Here is a 13,175-nt window from a genome sequence, read left to right on the forward strand (position 1 = left end):
AAACCCACCCCAGCAGGAGCCCACACAGAAACTTGAAGCACCAAATTTGGTTTTGCACTATTCATGTAACATTTATTAAACATAAAGACATACATATATTCAAGTACCAAGAGAACTCTCACACACACCATTCACCCAATACTCGCCCATACAAGAGTGGCTGTCACTGAAGTCATTGATCAGGTGCCTTCATGAAGCCATGGGAGATCTGATGCCGCGGATTCAGGATCACAAAGTCACTGCTTTCAAAAGTCTCTCTTTTAAACCTTTCTGCCTTTCCACTGCACCGCCTTTTGGGTTTTGTCCAGGAGTTTCTTCTTCAGCGTAAACTGGGTTGTTTTCCACATCTTATCAGTCCAAATTTCAAACATCCTGAACGGTCATCCAAACATACAGTAACTCATCACTGTTAAAACCTGTACGTTCTCTGTTCCTAGATAAGGTTTTTGGCAGCTACATCTTGTTTTCTTCAAGATGCGCCATCTCCGTCAACAGACTTGAAATCCTTGCTTCGCTTGCCAGGTAACTTCCCCACATCATGCATTGCGGCTTCTCCATTTTGTTCAGAGCAACAGTGCCACCTTATTCACATTCACTCATCTCTTCACAGCAGCGACGGCGGAGTGGGGGCCGAAGAGGCCTCTGGCGCTGGTGCTCCGCCGCTGCAGAAGGGCCAGGTGGCAGGCTGGAGGCTTCTTGGCCTCCAAAACCCCCACCCGGCCTTCCCCCCGGCTCTGGCTGAGGCAGCGGCGGCGGCAACAGCGACATGGCACCGGCGACGAAAAGGTAAGTAAGGAGGGAGGGAGGGAGGGAAAGAGTTGGGGGGAGGAGAGGGGACAACGGGACTTGAGCATATGCGAATTTTGGTATACGCGAGGGGGTCTGGAACGGATCCCCAGCGTATACCAAGGACGCACTGTGCAGTGCGTCTTCACCTTACGTGGGGATCTGTTCCAGATCCCGCCGCCTAAGGCGAATTCTGCCTATGCTTGAGCCCCATTGTTTCCAATGGGGCTCGTGCACGGCGGGCGCGGCGGCGCGCAACGGGGGCACACCCCCATTCAATTTAATGGGACGCACTGCCCCTTCCGCCCCACACGCGCCCCGCAGCTTGAGCGCATATGCTCAAGCCGCGTATGGCGCGGGCGCACTGTACAAATATATTCCATATTTTTAACCCCACATTCCAATTTGGATAAATGTTTTGGGAAGTGTCCAGTGCTGTTCTCTGTTTAGGAATACCTAATAAGGTATGGTCAACTGCTTCTACAAAAATTATGAAATAGTGCTTTAATAGATTGTTGTACAAAGGGCAAACTCACTTCCTATAGCCAGCTGTTTTAGATTTCCAGTATTGTTGCTGTGTGCTTTCAAGTTTCCAACATATGGTAACCCTAGGCTGTGATGGCATTTTCTGTGGCTGAGAGTGTGTGACTTTCCCAAGCTCACCCGTACCGTGGCTGAATGTGGAATTGCACTCTGATAATCTGAGTCCTAGTCCTATGCTCAAATCACTACACCACCCTGGCTCTTTATTTCCATTATTTTTTTTAAAAATGCACTTTATATTGCTGCAAAGTCACTTCTGATTAGATCATCTATGCTGTTGCCCATCAGTGTGCACATAAACCACATACTTTTAACTGGATTTACATTCTTATGCTTCATTCACTTTTTCATAGAGACACACATGACACTTTTAGTCCTTCACTGTGTAAAATGAAAATCTGAACTGGAATCCAGTCTATGAATAAAGAAACATTATGACTTATGGTTCTGTGTCATAGACCACAGAGGCAAACTTTATTGGATGTTTTTGTTGTATGCTACTTCAAATCTTTTCTATTGAAAATAATTAAATAAAAAAATAAAATGGACAATTATAGTTGCACTTCAGTTAAACAAGACACTTCCTAATTCTTTAATATTTTTCTTCTTCAGGTTGCCAGGCAGTGGTGTACTTAGTACTGTATATTTTATACATGGTATGAATCAGAGTTGTTGTTGGAGTCTTTTAATTCACTATCCCACTCGAGACCAGTTATCAGGTGTGGCTCGGGAGTCCATGGAGTCCATGACAAACATAGGCCTATCCCAGTTGGGCAAAGGGCCTACTCATTGTGCAGATCATACACTTGATGCACTCTTCAGTACTGAACAGGAATATCTATGGGTGGAGGTAATAAACACCTCTGCATTATCATGGATGGATCATTTCCTGATCAAGCCTGAACTTAGAGCCACTGTTCACCCCATCGGGGGTGGAGGACCCATTAGAATGGTCTGCCCTTGAAGGCTAATGGAACCAATTGGTTCCAGAAAGCCTTAGAGGGTTCTTTGATGATGCCTGTGATCCTGTTGAAGCTTTGGTTAATACCTCGGACACCAATCTTACCAAGGCTATCAACACAATGGCTCCCAAGCGTCCTTTCCAGCCCTTTCCAGCTTCAAACCACCAACCATGATATACAGAAGAACTTAGGAAGATGAAGCGGGTTGGACAATGACTAGAGTGTGACTGGCGAGATACTTGACTTGTATCTGACAGAACTCGTCATAGCAAATGTCTTTCTTCTTATAGAGAGGCAGTACGTGCAGTGCAGAAATCTTTCTTCTCTGCACGTATTGCGTCTGCAGAGTCCCGTCCAGCAGGGCTGTTTAGGGTGGTAAGGGAACTGACACAGGTTCTACCTGTGCAGAACCCATTACTTGGCCCAACAATGGCCTGAATTTAACAACTATGCAGATAAAATCTCTCAGATAAGAGCCAACTTGGACGCCAGAGTTATAGCAGAATCAATTGGTGAGGTGTCCAGAAACTCTGTTGATGTGGTTATATTGGATCAGTTTCAGTCTGTAAGGACTGATGACGTGGACAAGCTCATTGGTAGAGTGAGGAAAACAACTTGCCCTCTCGACCCTTGTCCTTCATGGCTGGCCGTCCAGGGGAGTGATGCCTTGAGGGTGTTCCTAAGGGACATCATCAATACATCCCTTAGGGAAGGCCATGTTCCATCTTGTTTGAAGGAAGCAGCGGTTAAGCCGCTCCTGAAGAAACCTTCCCTTGACTCCCCTGGATATGAGGAACAACAGGCCAGTCTCTCTACTACTGTTTTTGAGCAAGGTGATCGGGAGGGCGGTTTCTCTTCAACTCCAAGTGTCTTGGAGGAATCCGATTATCTTGATACATTTCAAACTGGCTTTAGGACAGGATTTGGGGTTGAGATTGCCATGGCTGCCTTAGCTGATGACCTTCATCTGAGCATCGACCAGGATAGTGTGACCCTGCTGGTACTACTGGACCTCTTAGCGGCATTTGACATTATACATCATGACATCCTCTTGAATTGCCAGAGAAATTTAGGAATAGGAGGCACTGCACTCCAGTGGTTCCGGTCCTTCCTCTCGGACAGATACCAGAGGGTGATGCTCAGGGACAGTTACTTGGCAAGGAAGGAGCTTAATTGTGGCATCCCTCAAGGTGCCATCCTGTCCCCAATGTATTTTAACATATACATGAAGCTGCTGAGAGAGATCATTTGGAGGCATGAGGCGGAGTGTTATCAGTATGCTGATGACACTCAGATATATTTCTCCATGTCTCAGTCACCAGCTTTGACTTCAGATGGTGTTTCTCCTCTCAATGACTGTCTTAAGGCAGTAATGGACTGGATGAGGGAAAACAAACTGAAGCTGAATCCAGACAAAACGGAGGTACTTATGGTATCAACTCTGAACCCAGGTACTGGGATACAACCTCCAGTCCTGGAAAAGGTCACACTCTCCTCAAAGGACTGTGTTTGCAGTCTGGGGGTGTTCCTAGATCCGTCGCTTCAAATCATAAATCAGGTGAATGCAATGGCAGGAGTGCCTGTTATCAGCTTTGGCTGATATGCCAGCTGTGCCTGGCTTTCCTGGAAGTCGGGGGCCTTGAGACCATACCTCAAGTCTTGATTTTTGCAATGCACTCTACATGGAGCTACCCTCGTGCTTGGTCCAGAACTTCAATTAGTTCAGAACATGGCAGCCAGACTGGTCTCTCTTACATCCAGAAGAGAGGAGGTAAAGTTTGCCAGGCTGCGTTTTTGGGCACTGCCAGCTCTGTCACCTCCCTCTGCTGTCACCGCTGCCCCCAGGCTCCCTACCCATTTGAGTGGCTGCATCCTGATGTGTAGGGTGGTGAGGTGCTCTTGTTGTTGTTCTGTGCCTTCAAGTTGTTTCTGGCTTATGGCAACCCTAAGGGAAGCCTGTTGCCACAATTTATTTAGAAGTAGTTTTGCCAGTATCTCCTTCTGTGGCTGAGAGAATGTGACTTGCCTATGACCATTCAATGGCTTCTGAGGGAGAGAGGAGGTAGGCCAATCCCATCAGGCCTCCCCAAAGGAACCGAGCCCTTCCCAGAAGGCATCTGGCTCCATCCTGGCTTCTGAGGGAGAGAGGGGGTGGTCCTCCCCAAAGGAGGAGCCTCTCCAAAGGAACTGGCCTCCCCAAAGGAACTGAGCCCTTCCCAGAAGGCTTCTGGCTCCATCCTCCACTCCCTTCCCCTTTTGTGTCATGTCTTCATAGATTGTAAGCCTGAGGGCAGGGAACCATCTAATTAAAAGATTGTATGTACAGTGCTGTGTAAATTTACAGCGCTATATAAATAAAGCTTAATAATAATAATAGTAATAGTAATAATATAACACCGAGCTTAAGATCACTCCACTGGCTGCCTATCAGTTTCCGTGCCCAGTACAAGGTGTTGGTGATTACCTTTAAAGCCCTAAATGGCTTGGGTCCAACCTATCTTTGAGACCGCCTAAAACAAGGTTGTCCTTAGCCTCCCAGAGGACCTTCTCAGCTATCGCTCCCGGATTGTGGAACGGCCTGCCGGACGAGATCTGTCATAATACCACCCTAAATAGCTTTTAAAAAACTATAACGACGGATCTCTTCTGGCAGCCCTTTCCTGAATAGTTCCCCGGCCACTAGAAGGAAATTCTAACTATTGAACTCCAACCTCACCACAGTCACGATTTATTGTTTATTATATTATTTCTATGTATGTTTTAATTCTTATTTTGTTTAATTGCATTTTATGGGTGGGATTGAGAGAGTTGGATTGTATGTTTTTTTAATCTTTGTAAGCCACCCCAATTGCATCTTGTAGAGGGCGGGATATAAATACATATTATTATTATTATTATTATTATCATCGTCATCAATACACCCCTTGTTTCCAACAGTGTTTTCTGGGTCTGGTGGAGTGGCTGGGTGGGTGGGAAAGATCTGGAAGTCATTCTCTTCCCACCAGTGCACTAGAAGACCCCCTTTTGAGGTGTCACCAGGTGTGCTCCACATCCCCTGCATCCCGCTAGTGACTCGCCTGCTGACAGGGTTCCTCTCTATTATGGCCTCTCTTGGAACTTCCTTTATAGAGACTTCCTGTAACAGTCCATTTGTGTTTGTTTTACTGTCATAATTGTACAGCCACTTCTCCAACATGACCTCAGCCATTTTTCCTTTCCTTCAAGGAACAAACAGGTGCCCAAAAAGGCAAGGCTACAAATGCCATTTGGTACATTTTAAAACCACCGTTCTGAATTGAGCCCATAAACTCATTAACAGCCATGGTAGCTAGGAGCAGCATCTCGCACCACGATGTCACCCAGTGTTGGGGGCAGGGCTTCAGGATGGAGCCAGAAGGGATCATTCCCAACTCCCTGCCCTGTGTGGCTTTTACGTCAGAATAAAGCCACGCAGGGCAAGGACGGGGAGATGCCAGTCCCTCTTCCTCCCTGCCGTATGCCACGGCACATGGCAGGGAGGTTGAGTGTGTGTGTGTGGTGCTCACCAGGTACTCACAACAGAACATGATATGGATAGGAAGAAAACATGGACACAAAACCAGATGCCATCTCTGTCTCCACATCTACTCTGGCAGGAACACTACAGGTCCTAATAATGTCACTCACATGAGATGCGTTTATCTGCTCATTCTCCACTATGATGTATGACATACTTTGTCAGAAACATCATTCTATATGCTGTATTGGACAAACAAGTCAGTCTCTGTGCAAGATGATAAATGGACACAAATTTGTCATGGGAAATGGCAGTACCAGTAAACCACTTGCATAACACATCACACTTTCTAAGCATGTAATCTCTGATTTACACATAGCAGTTCTCAAGCAAAAAATGCAAAGGAACATTGCAAAGTGAAATACAGTGGTACACCGGGATACGAATGCGCCGCCTTACGAAATTTCCGGGTTACGAAAAAAATCCATTTAAAAAAACTGTTCCGGGTTACGAAAGTTTTTTCGGGTTACGAAAAATTTTTTGGTGCTTTTCGGCGCTATTTCACACGAAATCGCGGCTTTTCCCCATTAGCGCCTATGGGTTTTTCGGCTTGCGAAGTATTTCGGGTTACGAAAGCGGCGGCGGAACGAATTAATTTCGTAACCCGGGGTACCTCTGTAGCTAAATGGCTGCATTCGCAAATTCCAATCCATTAGCACAGGTATGAAGAGAAATAATGGTTTCTTGGCTCATTACATATACTAGATTAATACACAAGGCCTCAGAACTGCACATATAATAAAAGAAATCTCGGGAAAGGTTCTGTCTCCAAGGAAACTAATTTTTGGTAACCAGATACATTACTTTCTTACCTCAATACTAATAGACCAGCTACCAGAAAGGCCTGGCCTCACCTTATACAACTCTTTGAAGATTTATGGCCAGCGTCATAATTTGCAACTTTTTGTTGAAATTTATTCCAGTTGTTTGCATGATTGCACCAGTATGGCACTACTTTATGCAGTTGTCAGCTACCAAGCTGTGTTTCATCTTGAAAATAAAATGAAATTAAATGTCCAAACTAAAGTCTTTAGAAGACCCTCTGCCCCAAAAGCACTGATCATTAAACTGTCTCCCTCTCCCATTCTGCTAACATTTTGGGGGCAGAGAATGGGGATATGAATCTTGTAGCCTGAGTACCTGCTGGCACATTTTTGGCAGGGAAAAGGAATTGGATTTTGCTGCCAGACACTCCCTGTAATGTCTGCTGTTGTAATTAATTAAAGATCGACAAGCTGATAAGATTCCAAAGGCAAACTTTATTTCTTCATTAATTCCAACATAGCATTGTGAAAGAGGCTTGCCAAACACAGGAGTCTCAGCCCATTAAATACTGTATAGCAGCAGTAAAAGCATGTTTGATTTAAAGAGACATTACACCACGTCTCCCTTTCATAGACACAAAAAGGACTCAATATACATATTATAATGTGGTTTAATATCCTTTAAAATCAAATGTGCTTTCACTGCAGCTGTATAGCATCTAATGGCCTGAGGTTTGGTAGGCCTTTTCACAATGTTATGCTGGAGTTCATGAAAAAATGAACCTTGCTTTGGAATGGTTTGTGAGTTCGTCTTATATTAATTGCAACTGCAGAAGTTACAAGAGGTTGTAATTGCAACAACAGGAAATACATTGTGTCAGAGGTGATTTACGGCAAGTGAGGATTTGGTTGGTTGATTTAGCAGAAGATATGAATTCATTTCAGCCTGCACCTCCTCTTCTTTTACAAGCCAATTTGGCTGAGAATGATAAGAGCTGGGAAGAAACCTTTCAGTAATATCTCAGTGCAGCTGGACTTGAAAATGTAAAGACACCACACGCTCAACCAGGATACCTCAACTATTTGTCTTGTACCATCTGAAGTTTCATCAGAACACTTTCAGGAAGGCTTTTGAATACAGCTCTTCACTAGAACACAGCTTTCAGTTGAAATATCAACCAAGAAAGATGTCTGATGGGTCGTAAGTACAACTTGTGGAATTTATCTACTATGATTAGGAGAATGTAGGAGCACTCAGGGTGACCAAACAGTCCTTGGTGAGATGTAAAATAAGAGCTGGAACCACTGGGTTCAGTTATGAAGGTGCAGGGATGTAGCCAGGGGGTTTTTTTTGGGGGGGGGGGGTCCGGCCCCCCCTTCAGGCCCTGGGGGCATTCAAGCTCCTTCCTCCCCCCTCCTCCCCTCCATCAAAACCACGGAGAACTCGGAGAGGGAAAAGGGGAAAGACAAAACAAAAGTTGCAAGCTCAGAGAGAGAGAGAGGATGGGGGAGGGAGGGGGTCCTTGTGATTTCTTTCTCTTTCGTTTCCATCGGAGTCCGGCTTCCACTCCTCCTTCCCCCTCCTCCCTTGTGCTTTTGCCAGAATAAAAGTCTCTTCCTGTAGGAAGAAGAAGGGAAAAAAGGAAGGAAGAATGATAGGGAGGGAGGGAGAACTGAAGAAAAGAAGGAAAAGAATGGGAGGAAGAGGAAGGGGAGAAAGGAAGAAAGAAAAAGGAAGGAAGGAAGCTTCTAAAAGGAAATATAAAAGAAAGAAAAGGTGACTTCTAACTTTCCTTTCAGCAGTTATATCCATATACAATATAGTAAAATAATAATAATAATATCCCTTACCCAAAATGCTGAGGACTAGATGTATTTTGGATTTTGGAGTTTTTCAGAGTCTGGTATATTTATATATGTCTAATGGGATATAATGGGAGATGGGATCCATGTATGTCTCATATGCATCTCATAGACATAGGCTGAAGGTAATTTAATACACAGTATTTTCAAAATAATGGCCTGTTACAGACTGCCAAAATAAAGCTGCTTCGGGTCTCTTTGGAGATATGCTATTTAAATGATGCATGGGTCCTAAGAGTCCGGAGGTCGCACCAAAGCCACACTCCATTCCTAAGCACTGGAGTGCAGCTTTGGTGCAGCTTCTGGATTCTTAGGACCCATGCATCATTTAAATAACATATCTGCAAATAGACCCAAAGCAGCTTTATTTTGGCAGTCTGTAACAGGCCAATGTTGTGCTTCTGTACACTGAGCTTCAGCAAAACCCTGAGACCACTATTCCTTGTATAATTCAATAATTCAGTCATTGATCTAAACCTTCAGGATTCCCAGGTTTCCTTTTCTTGGGGTCAGACCAGATGCTCTCAGGGTCAGTTTTGGGTTTTGGAATAATTTAGGTTTCAGTATACTAGAGGACATCACCATATCTCCCAGAAAGGAAGTAGACACATGATGCAAAGGATCCATGATGTCTCACAAAAGAAAGATGACAGCCCCAGAGCGTTTTTGGAGCACCTTCAAAATGCTTATTGTCAGTCTAGCCCCCTGGATCCAGAAGAATAAGACAAGTAGTGGTCATGAGCTATGTTTCCCAGTCGGCTCCAGATATCTGGAAGAAGTTGTAGAAGGATTGAGGAATGTCCCAGCCTTGGCAGACAGAAGTTTAAGGAAAAGTGAGAAGCAGATGCAGGAAAAAGCAAGTTTGGTGGCCCAGCAGCACTGAAGGAGGACGACGTGTCCCATTGGACTGGAGAGGCCAGATGAGAGTATGTGGAATGATGATGCATGAGGATGAGGAAGAAGACATGGGTGCGGACAGAGAAGGAAAAGGAAGCCATGCTAGAGCTCCCCTTCTATTCCGCTTCCCAGGATGTTCCTGCCATGGTAATGAGAGATGTGGAGGAAGAAGAAGACTAAAGTGGGAAAAGAGCCGAGAAGTTTGTTTTAAATCAACCACAAGGAGAAAAGACAAAAGCTACCACTGAAGCTGACCTGCTTGCTTTAGGAAGCACGGCAGCTGAGCCCAGACTTAGGACTGTGTTCTGCTGAATGTGATAAAAAAACAGTGATGAACAATGTTTTGAAGACACAAGGCTACCAAAGCCCAGATTTGCCAACAGAATACAGAATACAAGAGTCTTGGCAGACAGCTGAATTCAAGCTATTTGTAACCAACCTTTACCTGGAAACAAGAAGGAACTGTGAGTGTTCCTTGGAATGGCAAGATACTGTCGAATATGGATTTTAAACCTTGCTTCCCTGGTCAAGCCACTGTATGACATGTTAAAAGGAAAACCACTAGAGTCTCCACCTTTTTTGTGGACAGGTAAACAGCAAGAAGACAACTGAAGCAAGTCCTTGGTAGCCCACCTGTTTTAGGATTACCAGACATCAGCAGATCTAGCATCTTGGTTCCTGGGATAAGCCTGTAGCCTGTTTCAATAAGAATATGGGCCCTGTGAGCCAAGGATAGCCAGACTGTCTCAGAAGCATTGTGGCTATCTCTCTTTTGCTGGAAGAAGCTGTCAAACTTATTTATGGACAAACTGTTAAAGTTACTGGCTCACACTCAATTCAAACCCTGTTGGAAATTTAAAGGACTAAGTAGAAGACAAGTTTGAGATTGGAGAAATAATAATACAGCCATTTGGCCAGCACAGTTAAAGACTGAGCCATGCTTAACTCAGCCACAATGTTTCTCATTCCAGAAGGCTATGCCATCCCAACTTGGTCCAGAAGTTGTCACTTACATGTGCAGTCAGTGTCACCTAGGAGAAGAGACACTGAGATATTTGACTGAATAAACTTTATGTATTGACTGACTCTCTAGTTATGCAGCATATTGGGAATATTTCCCTAACATCAGAAGTCCAGAGAAAGGAGACTCAGACTCTACTCTGGACATTTCTCCTGAGAATGGACTCAGGTTTTCAAAAACAGTCATTTCTGAATTTTTGCAACAACAAAAAAGAGGAGGGTCTGTGATGCAAAAAGGCAAGAGGCTTCCTTCCAGCCTTGTTTTTTTCTCTTTTTTAAAAGACAAATAGAATAAAATACAGTTAGCTGGCCCCTTTTTAGCATGTCAATGGGGATGCTTTGATGGAGAGTTCCTGCATGGCAGAATGGGGTTGGACTGGATGGCCCTTCTTGGGGTCTCTTCTGACTCTATGATTTTATAATTTATTAATTAATATATGGAATCAATCTAAGATGATGAATCGTGGCTGTGGAGTCCTATGGCCCTGCTCCAGGCAATGCTAGACTGCAGACCCCATCATCCAGCAGCACCACAGACGGTGGCAGAAATTTCATCCCATCTACTGGCAGCTGTCGTCTTGGTCAAATAAAGTGCATTTTGCTATGGAACACTTCGGTTTCCTCCTGTGTCTCACTCAAGGCACTCGTCCTCCTTCCAAAGGAACACATTGGGGACGGTTTCCCCCCCCGAACAAATCCACAAGGGCTTGTATCCACAAGGGCCATTTTGTGGACCCCCATGGCTGTCTGTGTGAGTGGCCCAGGGCTTCCACGGGGGGGGTGAGCCCAAAATGCCCCGGAGAAATCACAGAATCATCGAGGAAGTTGGAAGAGACCTCAAAGGCCATCCGTCCAATCCCCCTGCCATGCCGGAAAGATACAACCAAAGCACGCCTACAGATGGCCCATCCAGCGCCTCTCTGTTTAAAAACCTCCGAAAGAAAGAGACCTCTACCCACACGCCAAGACAGCATATTCCGTAAGGGTGGAAACTCTTTTTCCAAGGATGAGGTCGCGCCAAAGCGAGAATGACGAGTGGCACTATGACTTCCCTCCCACGAGGGGGACTATGTTCCCATGATTCAGCCCTAGAATCCACATTTTCTAGCTGGCCACCCTCACCTACTAAGTCCATGTTGTTCTCAATTATCTCTAGAGTGTGTGGGGCATTTCCCCATATTTAGCACTCCCCCTGGACCTTCTGGGATCACAATGAAGTGTGGCCCAAAACTTTGGGGGGGGGGGGGTCGGCGGTCTTTTCTGTTTGGCCGTCGAAGGCCCGCCTCTGGCACCTTGCGCCGCTTAGGGCGCTAAAGAAGGGCCCAGTAAGACAAACATGCCCCCCTAGAGAATAGTGGGAGGCAACAAAAAAAAGGGTTTGGGGTTTGTAGGGGGGGGTCGTTTTTGTTTTTGGTGTGGGGTTTGGGGTGGGGGGCAGCGTTGGGGGGGCTTGACCCGTCCTTCAGGTTATTGTACAGTTAGCACTCCCCCACTTTCCCCAGGGACCATAGCCAGGGATGTGGGAAGGGGGGGTCAGGGACCTAAGTGGCCACCATTTTGAGAGGGCTAAGAGCCGCCCCCCCCCCCCCCCCCCCCCCCAGACCACAAAAAGAAGGTCGAGCGTTTACCCTCGACACCTCCGGGATGGCACCACTTTAAGTCCGTTATGGCTTGGGCTATGGCATCTTGGGGATGCTGTAGTTTTGGAGGACCTGTTGGGCATCATCGGTCAGGTGCCAGCACCAACTCAAATCCCAGCATTGCACACAGCAGGGAGCCCAAGGCCGCAAAGGGCAGGTGGGCGCATCAAACGGGGCGTTGTTTTTCGTGCAGTGCGAGAGGCAAAGGGCTGATGCCCCTGCGGCGAAGGGGTTTACACATCAGATAAATGCAGCTCAATAAAGCAAAGGCAGCGCTCTCAAGCAAGGCGGCAGCGCCGCAGCCGAAAACAACTCTGTGCTCAGGCTCGGAGACAACCGCCTGGCGTGGCGCACGATTCCAACTTGCGTGGAGGCTGAGCTAAGACCCAGCCCAGGCTGCAGTCACACAACATCGCTCATTCCCCACTTCCAAGAGGGATTTTTAATTGTCAGACACACACACACACTTTTTTGAATGTCCAGGAGACTTTCTACTTATCTATCATCTATCTTCTAGCTATCTGGTTCTATCTATCTATCTTCTTAATTTTTAATTCCAGCCCATTATACGTGCCGTTTCGTTTTATGATAAACCAAACCCCTTTGAGAGAGAATCCTATTTTGGGAGAAAGGCAGGGTATAAAATCATCAATAAAAATATAGTGCAAATAGTCCATCGCAGTGCATGGGGCTTACATTATAAGACTTGATACCTTATACATTTACAAAAACAAGACAAATCACAGGTAGGCTCAGAGTGCTAAGACATCATGGAATCATAGAGTGGAAGACGACCCCAAGGGCCATCCAGGTCCAACCCCATTCTGCCGGGCCGTGCCAGGACTCCCCAGTTAGCATCCTCAACAAGATTATGTAATGGAGGTGTCCATCTACATTGTAGGAAAGATAGACAATAGATTATGCTAGTGGAAAATCACCCACCTTGAGTCCGTATAATTGGGGAGAAAGGCGGGTATAAGAAACAACAACAACAACATCTGGGTATTGTAGTTTGTGAGGACCGATGTAGCATCTCTTGGCAGAGGAGCTCGTGGTGGCACAAATACTACAAATCCCAGGATTTTCCCATAGCATTAAAGTAGTGTCGAACTGGATTATTTCTGCGTGTGCAGTTCCCAGCAGT

At 45.7% G+C, this 13,175-nt stretch overlaps 1 protein-coding gene across 1 annotated transcript in view; it reads left to right on the top strand.

Annotated features, from left to right (window-relative positions):
• The first annotated feature begins 7,665 nt into the window (after nucleotides 1–7,665).
• The window catches only part of LOC121928990 (lanosterol synthase-like), a 195,474-nt gene continuing 189,964 nt past the window's right edge, over nucleotides 7,666–13,175 (top strand). Inside the window, exon 1 of the mRNA XM_042464313.1 lies at nucleotides 7,666–7,812. Coding sequence (XP_042320247.1) covers nucleotides 7,799–7,812 — 14 coding nt within the window. The 5' untranslated portion in view covers nucleotides 7,666–7,798. The remainder of the gene's footprint in view (nucleotides 7,813–13,175) is intronic.

Source organism: Sceloporus undulatus, chromosome 4 (assembly GCF_019175285.1).
Source record: "Sceloporus undulatus isolate JIND9_A2432 ecotype Alabama chromosome 4, SceUnd_v1.1, whole genome shotgun sequence".
NCBI classification, from domain to species: domain Eukaryota; kingdom Metazoa; phylum Chordata; class Lepidosauria; order Squamata; family Phrynosomatidae; genus Sceloporus; species Sceloporus undulatus.